This window comes from Dermochelys coriacea, chromosome 4 (genome assembly GCF_009764565.3).
Source record: "Dermochelys coriacea isolate rDerCor1 chromosome 4, rDerCor1.pri.v4, whole genome shotgun sequence".
In the NCBI taxonomy this organism is placed as follows: Eukaryota; Metazoa; Chordata; order Testudines; family Dermochelyidae; genus Dermochelys; species Dermochelys coriacea.
The window spans coordinates 109550500-109565395 of NC_050071.1; the positions used below are offsets into that span (position 1 = coordinate 109550500).

General features: G+C 43.1%; 1 protein-coding gene across 2 annotated transcripts; it reads right to left on the reverse strand.

Annotated features, from left to right (window-relative positions):
• Window positions 1-215: 215 nt before the first annotated feature.
• Window positions 216-1780, reverse strand: SOD3 (superoxide dismutase 3). Of its 2 annotated transcripts, none has more exons than XM_038398968.2 (2): window positions 1636-1780; window positions 216-1158 (listed from the first exon to the last, which is right to left on the reverse strand). In XM_038398968.2, exons 1-2 carry the CDS (start codon window positions 1695-1697, stop codon window positions 405-407), a joined length of 816 nt encoding a protein of 271 aa, XP_038254896.1. In that variant the 5' UTR covers window positions 1698-1780; the 3' UTR covers window positions 216-404. The 2 variants fall into 2 exon arrangements, with proteins under 2 accessions (XP_038254896.1, XP_038254897.1); XM_038398969.2 differs by having other exon boundaries at window positions 216-1175; window positions 1636-1751.
• Window positions 1781-14896: the final 13116 nt, after the last annotated feature.

Consider the following 14896-nt stretch of genomic DNA (forward strand, 5'->3'; position numbering starts at 1 on the left):
AAAAACACTGCAGAGCATCTTAGCCAAAAACAGTTTTTCACTAATTTCTTTTTCTTTGTACCTCAGCTTGTGATCGCTCAAGAGATCGATTAGAATGGACAAGCTCTTTCCAGATTTCATAAACTAAATATTTTGCTAGTCTTACCATGTTGCACTAAACTTTTGAGCTGAATAAATGGGAGTTTAAAGTTTTAAAAAAAAATTACATTGCAAAGTTGAGTTGATGCTGTTTTTTATTAATCTACTTACAGAAGGGAAAAACCTCTAAAGAGTAATATGCATTTCTTAGAGAGCAGTAGGACAGAGACTCAATGGAAACAGGGAACCTGTTGCATGTCTCTGTGATCAACTATATGGACTATATCTATTCTGTGCTGCCTAGGCAATGGATGGTATGTTGGTCTTCAGTTAGGCCTGGTGGTTTTGTGCTCATTTGTGATCCTCTTCTTCCTCCTCTCTGTTATGTCAGGAAGCTTTTTCTCCCATAAGTTCTTGTTGCATATCCCAATGACGCAGCAAGCTAGACGTCTGCCAGCGTTCCCATTCTCCAAACTGGCTTTATTGTTACCCTTGCCCATGTCATCTTCCTGCTCGTGGATCACAATGGATCTCCCCATGATGGAGTAGGGACCAAACAGAGTGGCGAGCAGATTTGGCTTGTATTTTCTAATTTTGCCTTCTTTAGAGTAGAAGTTGCCAAAATCCCCTGGATGGCGAGGATGGTTCACGTTGAAAGGGTTATAGTGCCCCCCAGTAGAGTCACAGCTGTTGCTGAGGTCTCCGAGCTTATGGATGTGAATAGCTCTGCCAGACTGATTGCTGCCTGATGGAAACCCATTCAAGTCAAAGAGAGCCTCTAGTTTTCCATTTGAGTAGGACTGTCTGAACAAGACTTGGCCTGTCACCTGTGGCTTGTCAGCATCTAGGTTGGAGCTGGGCTTCACTTCACAAGTGGCATAACCTGCCTGGTCAGTCTCCTCATTGATGAACTGTGGGTAGAGTAAATTCTGCCACAGGTCATTCACTTTTTTCTGTATGTCTTGAAGTGGGCTGTCTCCATTGGAATCAGCCTCACCATCTCCCCTCACAACACCAGATGCAGAGAGGCCCAGGCTGATGGCCAGGTAAAGGAACAGAAACATGTTTGCAATTCCCAACCTGCAAAATACAAAAGGCTACAAAGAGGCAAGGGAAAAAGTGCCATGATTTTTTATTCTATGTGGAAGGAAGAGTAACCCATTATGGCGAAAGGGACAGGCACATCATTAGCTTTTGATATTACCAAGCAAAACAGCTGAACTGTGTGGTCACGACACATACTGCTTATTTCTAAATCTCTCTACAATGATTAATCATCTGACTAACCTAGAATGCTCTCTTCATATGCAGTTTTTAAACATACATAAACTACCAACTATGACTGTAAAAATATCAGCAATCTGGAGTGCAGAGCAGGTCTGCAATATCTTCCTTCTTGCAGAAATCAAATCTAAAACATTTTATTCAATTTTTGAATTAGTATTAAGAATTTTTTCCCTAAATCAAACCCCACTAGGAAAATCTGCCAGGAGACTTTATTGTGGGCTACACGTTTGCAGCCAACTGATTATGAAAAACAATCCTGATGTTGCCTACCTTTTCAAAAAATTTTCCAAAAGCTCTTCACAGTGAGTTGCAGTCTCTGCTTTTGTGAACATGGAGCAGTGATCAGCCCAAATTTCAGACCTCTCTGCAGTTGAGGCTTATGAGAGCTGCCTGTTTATATAAAAGTTGGATAACACTAGCTCATGGGAGTGGCCAATAGAACTCTGGGAAGAGAGGAGGAAAAAGTTTAACTAGTAACTTTTTAGAAAGGATAAACAGTTTGTCTCCTTTTCCTGAGTCCATACAGCAAACTGGCTCTGAGACCTCCCTGACTCCCCCTCACCTCCCCCCAAAAAAATGGTTACCAAGCTTTTAAATTCATCTTCCCTTTCGTGATTTCATGTGTGTATTTAAAGCATATGAGTGGCGGGGGGGAGGGGAATTTTATCAGGGTACAGTCATCTTTGTTTAGACAGTTCTTCCACTTAAATCTATCGTTTGTCACAGATTTTGCTAGGTGCTGCATTTTATTTCATTAGAAATAATGATAGCGGCTGCTTTAATATCAGGACGAGATTTACATGGACACATACGGAGCTGCTGGGATTACAGAATCTGAAAGGCACAAGAAGAGCTCTAAAGCAGCGGTTCTCAACCAGGGGTCCGGCGGGCTGGGGGTGGGAGGACGAGAGCAGGTTGCGGGAGGGGGGGGGGGCGGGGTCTGCCAAAACAAACCAGAGAGCAGGGCCGGTGTTAGACTTGCTGTGGCCCAGGGCAGAAAGCTGAAGCCCGAGCCCCACCGCCTGGGGCTGAAAGCTGAAGCCTGAGCAACTTAGCTTCATGGGGACCTCCTGTCGTGTGCGGCCCTGAGCAATTGCCCTGCTTGCTACCCCCTGATGCTGGCCCTGGCTTTTAATCTACTGCGTATGCATAAAAACAGTTGTTGTGGCACAGTTGGGCCATGGAATTGTTATAGCGGGGGGGAGGGGGGGCTCAGAAAGAAAGAAGTTGAGAACCCCTGCTCTAAAGCTTTGTGAAGAACTTTTAAGAACAACTTTGCGTCTCTATAAAAATTATCAGAGGATCCCTTCCCTGAAAACCCATTGTTGCCAGGCTGTTTATTCTGTTGCAGTGGGTTATTGTGGAAGTGGTTAAGTCTTTCCACGGTGTGTGTTTTGGGTAAGTATTTCTGCAGCAATGGGGTGTCAGACGTAGGCACGGAGTGAGATTGTTGCCCAGAAGCTGACTGAAGAGCCTAGATCAATCTATAATGCACACACATTTAGTTGGCTTTTGAATTAAGAAATGTGCCGCTGTTGGCAGGACTGTTGCGTTACTGGTAGCGTTTTGCAGTGCCATACAGGAGAGTTGTTTTGGATTAGGAATCCCAGTCTCTGAGCCTAACTAACTGGAATTGCTGCAGAGATAGAGTGGCTCCCGATACACCAGGAAAACTCTTCAGCCTTCTCTACACTAAAAAATTGTTGAGGAAAAATCTCCTACCAGTTCAGCTGTACCAGTAGTGGTGGTAATTGGGGTGTATGTGGCACTGGCAGCTTCTGGAATTGTTAGCACTGTTAGTTAATTCTCATGGAACATACTCTAGATGCAGCTTACAGTCAGACCTGCTTACTGGAAAGCTGATTTTTGTTTGGGAAAGGAGATCAGAAAGGAGGGATGGTCCATCAGTTAGGGCTAGGAGGTCTGGGTTCAATTCTTTGCTCTGCCACAGTCTCCCTGCACGACTGTGGGCAAGTCATTTCATTTCCCTGTGCCTTCGTTTCCCATCTGTGAACTGGGGGAAAATAAAACTTGTCTGCTTCACAGGAGTAATGAGAGGATAAATACATTAAAGGTTGTGAGGTATGTGGGTAATACAGGGATGGGAGCTACACAGTGGCCTTAGGTAGAAGTTATGATTGGTTCATAACCTTAGGTAGGCACAGTCTAAGCTCAGGACTGAGATAGGAATACCTGAGTTGTGATCCTAGTTCTGACACTTCCTCCTTCAGTAGCCTTGTCCAAGTCACTTAATCCAACAGTTTCCTATCTGTAACATGGAATTTATATATAGTTACAGCACAGTGATGGAGTGAAACTAACTGAAGATAGTTTCTAAGATGTTTTGAAGAGATGAAGTGCTCCAGTGAAAAGTAGAGTTGTTTAAGACAAAAAAGCCAAAAGGTTGAGGAAGGTCAGTTGTAAAGTTGTAAAATGGGCACTTTCAACTTCTTAGATGTATATAAAAGCGGCAAAGAGTTGTGTGGCACCTTATAGACTAATAGAGGTAGTGGAGCATAAGCTTTTGTGGGTGAATACCCACTTCATCGGATGCATGTACATGCAAAAAACTTATGCTCCAATATGTCTTAGTCTATAAGGTGCCACAGGACTCTTAGTCTGGATCTGTAAAAGCAGCAAATATGGCTACCCCTCTGATACTTAGATATATAAAGTTACTGAGCATCCCATTGTGATGGGGTGCGCCACTCACTGCTTGTCTGGCACCTCCTCTTGGTCACTCTTGGGTGTCGACCTCAAGAGCTAATCCCCATTCTGTGGGGGGTCACATGCCATCACACTGTCTTTCTCAGGTCTGCAGCTCCTCTCTTGTCCCAGAGACCAGGGTCCTCTTCATGACTCAGCCCTCTGGCTAGGTCACTCAGCATTTCTCCTCTTCCGGGATACAGTCCTCCAAATTCTTTCACTCCACCAGGCAGACACAGGCAGTCTTCCCGTTCACTGCCCCTCTGGTGTAGGTCATGCCCTTGGAGGCTGGTGGTAGGGGAACCCGGGCCCACCCTTAACTTCAGGGACCCTACACCCAGCAGTTCTGGGCTTTCCTCTCCCAGCCCTCATTGCTCCTTCCCTGGACTGCTTCCTACATCTCCTGGTTCCCCTCCTCTAGCTGGGTGTACCAGCTCCAAATCCTCCTCCTCCTCCTCCTCCTCCCCAGGGAGGGTTTGTCTACACTAGAAACATAAGTCGACCTGTATTAGGTCAACTTACAGCCACCACACTAATTACTGCAGTAGTGCATGTCCATACTACACTCTTTCTGGTGGTGCACATTCTCACCAGAAGTGCTTCCACTGATCTCAAAGAGGCAGTGTGGGGAGTAAACATCTGTGTCTCAGCTTCATTGGCAGTGCCCAGAGGCTCCAGGGCTCCCAGCACGTTATCCCCCATTCTCTTCCTGGCTCCCAGCTGGGAGTGGGGTCCGGCAACCTGGGTTTCCACTTTGGGTATGGGGGGCAGCTGGACTCTAGTTGCCCGACTTTCATGAAATTGATAAGTCAGCCAACAGCCATGTAAGAAACAGTGTCTACACAGACATAAGTCTTTCTTGCGCCTCTTGTGGAGGTGGAGTTATTATGTTGGTGTAGAAGGGCACTTACATCACCGGGAGGAAGGCTGTAATGTAGACACTGACATAACTGGGTCGACTTTTAAGCTGCCTTACTAACGGTGTAGTGTAGATCAGCCCAGAGTGACTGCCCTTTCCCAGCAGCAGCCATTGCCCCTGTCTGTTGCCAGCTTTCCGATTTTATAGGCCCTGCCTGTTCCTGCACCATTAAACCTGCTTGCAGTTAATTCCGTTTCCCTGACCCTTCCTCCAGGTGCAGCCTGTGGCATTAATAGACCTACCTAGCCATCCAGTCCTGTGTGCGGTGGACATCTCATCGCACTCATCAAGATAGGGTTGAAGAAAGTATTTCTCCACCTCAGAAATAATTTGCTTTTGGGGGAAGCTTGCTCTAGAACACACAGCAGGCCGAGGCTGTTTTTTGGCATGCGTACTCAGGAATGCACATGAGTTGGTTGAGCTGCTAAGTAACCACGGTGATAATTAAGTTTGATGTCCTTGCAGAGGGAGTCATAGTCCAAGACTTCGTGTTTTGACACTTTACTTGAGGTGGGTAAGTTATAAACCATTTTAAGGTGAATGTTAAGAAATTAGGGTCAGATCCTCAGCTGCTGTAAATCAGGATGGCTCCTTTGACTTCAGTGTTTCTACATGGACTTCTACCAGCTAAGGGTCTGGCCATAAAAGGAAACTCAAAGAGCTAATAGTAAGAGGAAGAAGTTTTCTTGATGTACCTTACAAATAGGAAGCATGCAGGAGGCCAGCAGGGAAAAAGGGGGGAAATCAAAGAGACTTAGTTTCACTGCACTCTAAATGATGTATTTCCAGTGTTCTTCACTTCAGAGAATATAGTAGAAATACCTACCCCAGGCTACCATCAGATATATTTTTAAAGAGAGACACTGAAGAACACAATAATTAAATTGTCATAAATTACTCAGATGAGCTGGCTCACCTGTTGACTGATATATTCTTCATTAAATAGAGGGGCTGAGGTAATATAACTTGTTAATGACCTTTAGTTAGGTTAGTCAACAAGCATGGGAGGGAATACCAGAAGGACCTAACCTTGCACTGCTCTGCCATGATCCTTGCCATTTAAAAAAACAAACAAACAAAAACCAGGACCTAACTCTTACTTGGGCAAAGCCTGATTCAGTGAAGAGACCTTTGAAGTCAGTGTAGGATTTAGCCTGAGTAAGAAATGCTGAGTGGTGCCCTGAGAGTAAACTCCACTGGTTGTGATGCAGTGTGTAAATGGCATTGGATGATTTATTTATTTTGCTTTTTATAATATGTCTCTAGATGTGGCCACAGTGCTACTGAGCTAGCATTAGCAGATAGCATCAGGTCTACTTCTATCTTCTCTGCCCCCAGATACAGCAGCTGACTGCTTTACTCTGTTTCTGGCTGAGAATGGAGCAGTTATGAGAGCAAGTGGTTGAGCTTTGATCAAGCTACAGTAGAGACAATAGTAGTTGTGTGAGGAAAGCAAATTGAAGATCTTTTGAAGCTTAATCTGGTCCTTTGGTCTGAGGGCATGTATCTGCCTTTTGTTACTTATGTTCCCACTTTGGGAATCTGGTTAGATTCAAAGTTATTGTTGGATAGTAGCATTGAATCAACTAGTTGTATACAGTGTTATGTGTAAATATGTCAAGTAAGGTCTTTTATGAAAGCATGGAATGTTCTAAACCTGATGATTGTTAGGCGATCTGTATTCAGCTATGGGTATGAATGGATGCATGTAGAACATTGTCATTGTAACCAGGGGTGCAACTACAGCATCAGCTCTCAGCAGTGCAGGAAGCAATCGGGCAGGCCAGGAAGGACACCTCCAGTAGTGGATCATTACACTTAATGGAAAGACATTGAAACTGAAACGAAAAACCCCAGTCTTGGAAAACTAAGGAAGGAGGGAGTTTCCCTTGCTCTGTCTGGTAATTAAGAACTTGGGGAAGACGGATTTAGGGAGACTTGAGACCAGAAGGGCTGTTGGAGTCACCCTGCACAGGGTAACTAGCAGGTGGAAGCCAGGGTGAGACCTTCATGCTTGTGGGCTAGCTCCTGGTGTTAGAGCTCTGAGCCATAGCAGCATAGTAATAAGGCACCCAAAGTTACAAGAAGGCAGTGACAGATCTGGTCTGAGGCATCCTCAAAAGGTCACAGTGGGGTATTCTGCAAACTTTTTGCAACAAGGAGGTTAGTTGGCTGTTGCTGATGTATAGTGGAGTTTGCTGCTAATTTTGTCTTTGTTACAATTTGTGCTTATACAAGAAATATTAAGGGGCACTGAGAGCCTGGAATAGCCTTCTTTTAAAACTTTTAAATAAATACATACAACTGGAAGGAAGCTGTGCACATTTCTAGCTTCCCGGGGAATGCTGCACAGTGAGAGCTGAAGTTAAATAAAAATACTGCTTTGAAAGGAAACTAATTTCTGCCAAAACGGGGGAGAGGATCACATGCCTTCCAAGCTGGTGTTACTGATCAGCATCTGACTTGGCTGGCAGGCCAGCCAGCCAGTTTAAAAAAAAATTCTTGAAATTCCTGTACTTTAAGAGCTTGGGATAAAATCACTTTGTGAGTGGGAGGAGGGAGAGAGAGGCCTTCAATAAGCTAGTCTGGAAACAATCCATCTAAAAATTAGAACCATATCATATTTAATTTTGTGTGTGTGTACAATATAGGGAATTAACCCAATTACTAGGACAATTATTACATATAATTACATAGTGTTTGGGTCAATTCACTATTGGATAATATATTTATGGCCTCTTGTAAATCATGCATGCATGGAATTAAACTGGAGGATGTAGATACTGATTTTTTTTTCTTATGGTGAGGGAAAGCAAAAAAATATATCAGCCTTGAAGTTCATCTAGTAGTGGACAGCTGTAGTGGAAGGACCTCAGCACTATTGTCAATGGGTCCAAACCCAAGAGCCACTGGAAATTTGGGCCAGTAGTTCAGTAATATGAGGCGTAACCAGGCAACAAATATTTAAAAGATAAATCAGTCAGAATTAATTCAGCAACAAACACTGAGTGCATTGCAAAACCCCAAATGCCTTTTCCCATGAGTTATGTCACCCAGCTAAGAGAATAGGACTTTTGACCTCTGTTACAGGCATTTACCATTCAAACAGGCACAGTTAGACAAAGAAGATATTTGGAATTTAATATCTATTTCACCTAACCAACCCGGTATTCACTTCATGTTTGATCTAGAGTTATTTCTCTCCCCTCTGTAATAGCATACAGAGTAGATGGGATCTTAGTTTCAGTTTCTCTCAGGGAATTGCATTACCCTTCTTTGTTCTTAGCTGGCATTAAGTTCATTTGTGCATCGCTTTACCCTGCTTAAATGAGGTGAGTGTGTGTTTCAATATGTACTGTCTCAAGACCTGGTCACTTGGTAGTTGTGGTCACCAGACACTGAGGGATCCAGCTGAGCTGTGGGATCATTCTCTCTCTCTTCTCGGTTGTGGTCTTGGTTTCAAGTCTGGTTACTGGTGTTGTCAGAACCCAGTTGTATTCCTAAGGAATTCAGGGGGAGCGCTCACCATACTACTTAACAGCCAGGTCTCTGACATAGCTATCTTCTGCTAGGAGTCGCCCCTGCACGTGTGTATAGGTCTAACTAGACACATAGTCACTACACAAGCACGTTGATTGATTGGTGGCTGTGAACAGATTGTGATGCTCCTGAGCGCCTCTCTAACTAATTCACTCTGTTATCTTACTCTCATCACGTGCCTAGTCATTCTGCTTTTTTTGAAGTTTGCTACATTTCTTCAATACATAGTGAGCTCATTAGAGGCTCTCTGAGTCCATGCACAAAAATTAATACGGAAACCAGCTCCCTGAGGCATGCAGTACAAGCATGCACTGCAAAAGCAAGATTTTATTGCTGTTTGCCTCATCTTCCCTTTTTTCTCTCCCCAGTTGGATGGTTGGTTGTTATACTCATATAAATGGTACATCAGTAGTGCCCAAACGTCCCAATCAGATTTGACATAACATAATAATCCCAATCCCGACCCCAAAGAGCTTATCTTAAAAATGCTTATGATCATTTAAGCCTTGATCATTTCTCTCCCTTGGTCTAGAAGGCATTATGCAAATTGACAGATGGTGTATATGTTATCTTGATTTAAGCTTCATCTCCATACATTTAAAAAAAAAACAGAAGGGACCATTGTGATTTTGTCTGATCTGCTGTGTAACTCAGGCCATAGAAACTTCCCCGTATTCATTTCTTCAAGTCTAATAGGTGTGGTTAATCAAGAGTATCTCTCTTAGAAAAGCATCCAATTCTGATTTTAAAATGTCCAGTGAGGGAGAATTCACCATAACCCTTGGTAAACTGTTCAAATGGTTAATTACCCTATAAAAAAGATTGCCTTATTTCTAAAAGTAATGTGTCTAGCTTCAGCTTCCAGCCATTGGCGCATGTTATAGCTTTGTTTGCTAGATTAAAAATCCCTCTATTACAAATTTCTGTTCCCCAGGTAGATACTTATAGACTGATGATCAAAGAGAAGGTTAAAATGTGACAAACTAAACAGATTAAGCTCCTTGAGTCCACCATTACTAGATGTTTTCTAATCCTTTACTCATTTGCGTGGCTCTTCTCTGAACCCTTTCTACAAAGTTTAAGATCATACAAACTTTTGTATACAGAAATATCCTTCGATTTTCTTTTTCTCTTTCAGTTTTCCTTCTTCCCTACTCCCGCCACAAATCAGCTAAGATTTATCGTTTTGTTTTTTAAATATTTGGTAACGCAAAGTGGGTTGTTACATTTTACTGCCTTTGGATTGAGATTTATGATCACTCTATAGTCTAGTGCAGGGATTCCCAAATTGTAGTACTTGTACCCTTGGGGATACATGAGACATCTCTGAGGGATATATGGGAGAAATTGTGTAATGGTGGATTGGATTTTATTTATTTATTTATAGCATTTTCATAATAGGCTACGCAGACGAAGCTTTAAAATACTGTAGTTAGTTTACTTCAAGATGTACCAATGAGAACACAGAGATGCTAACATACGGAGCTCTCACTTCCAATCACTGTACAGTGTGGGTTCAGTTGCCCAGCAACTGTCCAGTCTGAGCTCAGAACTTAGGAAAAAAAAATTCGGTTTTCTACGTCACATTATATCTGTACATAACAGTGAAATGTGGAGAGATGGCTAAAGACAGGTAGTGTTAAGAACATACAAAGTCTCAGTGATGAGATGGGTAGAAACACATGAGCAGCTGGTAGAACTGGAAGGGGGCATGCAATAAGAAAAGCTTGGGAACCTCTGGTCTAGTGGTATTCATGGTAATCCCAATGATAACCGATGGAACATTATAATATGAAAGAGTAGCCAATTTCATTTGGGGACTGAATAAAATGTCCATAGTAAACAGTACTCATAGTGAAGATTCTGGAATTCTGTTTTAGTTTGTGTTTTATATAGATAGAAACATTTGTTTTTAACAAAACATTCTAACCTGACCATCTTTTTTTTAAAGCTTATTTATAAAGGTTAAGAACTGTCACTGCTCTTTCATTCAGTGCAAGACTCCCCGAGCACATTGTCTCAAGGAAAGACACAAATTGAATTGTTCTACCCACCTGTGGCAGTCTGTTCTGTGCTTGTGATAGGTCTTGGAAAGGAAGTGTGGAGCACAGGTGGCCTTTTGGATCTTCCCTATTCTTGTAAGAGAGGGTGTTTTTTGTTTTGTTTTTGTTGGTTTTTTATACTTAATGCCGATGTCCTACCAGCTGCCTTCAGAGAAGAGCTGACTGTTTAGGACAGAACTGAAGTTCAGTTAATCCTTTTCTCTCCTGTGCATTGTTCTCTCACGGGTGAAGATTGAATTTAGTTAATTCACTTTGGATTTTCAAATCCCAAAGCTGTAGACTAGAGGCCTGCTCAGCCCTACTTTTAAAGCCCAGCCTAAGAGCATTGAATTGTCCACAGACTAGACTGTGATGGAGCACCTGCCCACAGTGGCAGAGAAGGGGTTAAAAGCAGCCTTAGGGTGGCTGAGTGGGGAGCAGCCTATCAGGGCCCAGCAGGCCCATATAAAAAGAGCTGCAGGACCAGAGGCAGTCAGTTGCTGCCAGAAGCCCAAGGGAGAGGACTGGACTCCTACAAGGCTGCAGTAGGGTAGCACCTCAGACAGGAAAGCTGCTAGCAGGGTCTGTGGGAACTAGAGAGAGCTTCTGAGTGACTGCTGGGACTTGCAAACTGGAGGCCCTGGGAAGAGGGCGAAGAAGGTGCTGGTGCTGCGGAGAAGTGGCCCAGGGAATTTGGAGCAGCACTGGTGAGAAGTTAAGGAGAGGCAGCGGGAGGTTGCTCGCTACAGGGTCCCTGGGCTTGACACGGAGTAGGGGGTGGGCCGCCTCCTGCCCCCCCCCCACCACTGAGGAAGAGGCTGGACTCTAGTACTGAGATATCCCTGACACCAGAAAGGGGAAAACACAAACAGTGACACAGCCAGAGGCGGACGCTGCAGTACTTGGACTGAGGCAGGGCTGCAGGTGGTGACGACAATGGGTGAGGCACCACCAGGAGAGAACACTTCGGCTAGCAGAGCTAATCCCTGTGACTGCCAGCAGCAGGGGCTGCAGTGGTGAGTGGATCCTGTTACACAGAAACATCCTGAACCCGACACTTCCTCATGAACCTGCATCGGCACAGCCACCACCATTGCCTTATGCTTGGGGCTCAGTTGGGGGGGGCTTCCCATTCTCCATGTGCCACCTCCTGCCTGTCAGTTGGCACCGCAGTGGTTGTGTCTCCCACTCCTGCCAGCCAGCACTGCCTTGCTGTGGAGTAAGAGGCACTGCAACTCATCAGCACGCTCACTCCTCAGCGCACACGCTGCAGCAAGTTGGACATGGCCAGTGAGAGCAAGGCATGCAGCCATCCCCAGGCTGACCCCACAGACAGGAGGAGGTGATCAGAAATAACCTGAGCCCGAGGGGGTCAGGTTGTTTTCAGACCTGACCTGATCCTAACTCAGCACTTGTAGTATGCCATTGGGTTGCAAGACTCTATTGCAAACTTCTGTTCAGTAGATTCAGTTCAGCAGGATTCCCTCTGCTCACAAAGGGTGTGGCATAAGTATCATTGCTGCAGGGTAATTCAGCTGGGTTTGGAACCAATGGAGGATGCTCCCTTGATCAGTATCAATCATGTAGGAACTCTCAGGGCACAGGTACATCTCTATTACTTGTATAGCTTTATCACTGGTATTACCTAGCACCTAGGAGCCCTGGTGATGGACGAGGACTCCATTGTGCTAGGTGCTGTACAAACAGAACAAAAAGATTGTCCCTGCCTCCAAAGAGCTTACAAGTCAAGTATAAGGCAAGAGATAACAGATGGATGTAGACAGGTTGATGGGGTAGTATAAGGGAACAATGAGACTATTGATCAGCATGATGGGCTAGATCCTGAGCTGTGTTACGATAGCTTTGTACTAGTCAAAACCAGCTTACCCAGCCACTGAAAGATTCTCTCCATGTTAAGGGAGCCTCAAGTAGATAGAGCCCGCATAGCTGTGCCTACACCACCACTCTTCTAGTGGGTGTGGCTGGGGCATTCATGCACCCTGGTGATCCACAGGTGCTGTAATGACCCCTGATACCACAGACATCTAGAGCTCGATAAAAAGCTATTCTAATATGAACTGGAGAGCCAGATCCTCTGCACAGAACAGGGGAATGTAAAAAGCCTTTAAGACTGTTACACAGTCCCACAGATATGCTGAGAACTCTTCTGCTACAGCTGATAATCTGGCCCACTTTTTTTTTAATTCTTTTGGACAGTTACTGAAACAAAGGCCAGAATTATTAATGCCAAGTAAAGTAAGCCTATTTCCCAAGGGCAGATTCTGATCCCTTTACTTGCACTGAGCAGTAAATAGCCTCATTGACTTCAGTGGGATCACACAGACAGACACAGACTCAGATTCAGTAAGAGTAAAGATGCGGCTGGCCCTACATTTGTCTGTAGAAGCTTTGGAGAGCTTAAATAATGGTATGTTACTTACTGGGTATATTCTGGAGAAAGATGTAAAGAAACAGACCTATTTCTCAGCAGAAGAAAAATAGTTTTCATTACAAAATGGGTCCCCACCTCTTAACAGTATTCAGTCTAATGTGTTGATTTTGTAAGCATAATTTAAACCCTGGGAGACTAATGACGTTTAACAATGTGTTCATGATCATTATTGTTGTTTTCTCAGTTAAAATACAATATCCTAGATCCTAGTTATGATCTGAAATTCCAGAGGTTCCAAGCCTCTTACTTGACCATGACATCATCTTCTGGTTACACGCAACTTTTTCATAAGCATATACACTTATTCAAATTCCCTTATGGAGAATGTTTTTTTAAAGATCAGATGAACAGGGGTTATAAAGACAAGAATTTTCTTACCCCAATTTAACTAGTTTTTGACATTGAAGTGTAAATAGTTAAGGCCTTTTTCTTGTACCATCAAAGGAGTCAAGACTTGGATAGGAAAATTCATAGAAATCAGTAAATAAAAATATTTTCATTTCTAAGCGAATCCTGAAAGGATTTTAACTTTTTAAATGTTGTATGCCAACTCTTAAGCCCCTGTGAACAACAGAAATCTCCTAGAGGCATGTATTTTCCTGTGAAATCATATCATGGATAACGTTTCCACCTAAGGAAATAATAAAATTATACTATATGACCAAAAATGGAATAGGAAAACTCCAATCTTAAGAAGTTTTCTGCATTGCATATATTCTGATTTTTTTTCTGAAAAAAGATTCATTTTGGATTTATGAATGTGCATAACAAAATGTCAAGTTTTAGGACACTGCATAGAGATGCAGAGTTCTTTTACTGACTCACTGTGATGTCAGACCAGGTGAGTCCCACTACCTCCAACTTTGGAGTAAGAAGAGTTTGAGTATCTCTGAGGAAGTGGGAATTAGGGACAGAAAAAGAGGGGTCCTGCTGGGAAAGATAGACCATTAAGAACAGTCAAGTTGAGGAAAAAACTTCCTCTGAGGTTTGTTTTGTTTGTGTTAACAATAAGGGCAACCCTAAGAAGGGGTTAAGTTTGGATTTGATCAGTCTATACTTTTAACAGCAGGAGTGGGAATGCCACCTGCTTACAGAAAAGCCTTAAACTCTCAGTACATGGAGACTTGATTAGTATCCCATTAAATATAGTAACGTTTCTAGGAGCAACATTTCTCGGAGGGTGGTACACATTTATACAAAATTGGGCTCCTACTGGGGTGTTCTATGAAGCAAGGCTTTGCATTCTCGTTAAATAAGATAAAACGACTGTTCTTAAAGGTATGTGGGGAAGGCCTTGCACCACCTGCGGCACAAAGCTTGGTATTTGGATGCCAGCAATGAGAATGTCAGGGATCGGGGGAATAGAGGAGTAGAAATACAAGAATATACAATAGTGGTTTTTCAGAAGGGAAGCCCTCACATTAGAATGTATCAAAAATAAAACAATTATGGAAAAAATAATGAAAAATCTGTCATCTTTGAAATTGTAACAAAATGAGGGAAGGACAAATTGACATTCCATCTTCAAGTTCCAGAATTCCCTCCCATGAGTTGTCATCTATTTGTCACTTGCAAGACTTATTCCCAAAGCCTGCAGATTTTATTAAAACTGAGGATTATAAGGTTATAAAGTGCTTTGAAAAAGCCAGATACAGATTGAATGTTTTTATTAGAGGATTACCAAATTTTTGTCAACAGAAGCAAGTCTGAATTAATTCCACTGGTTATGAAATGTTTGATCTTGAGGATATAAAACTGCACCTTAGGAAGGTACAATTCTCTCACTGTGCTATTGAAAGGACATGTTTGATGTGTAAAGTTGAATTGCTGCCAACACCTATAGTCTCTTATGGTTTAAATGGGAAAAAAGTT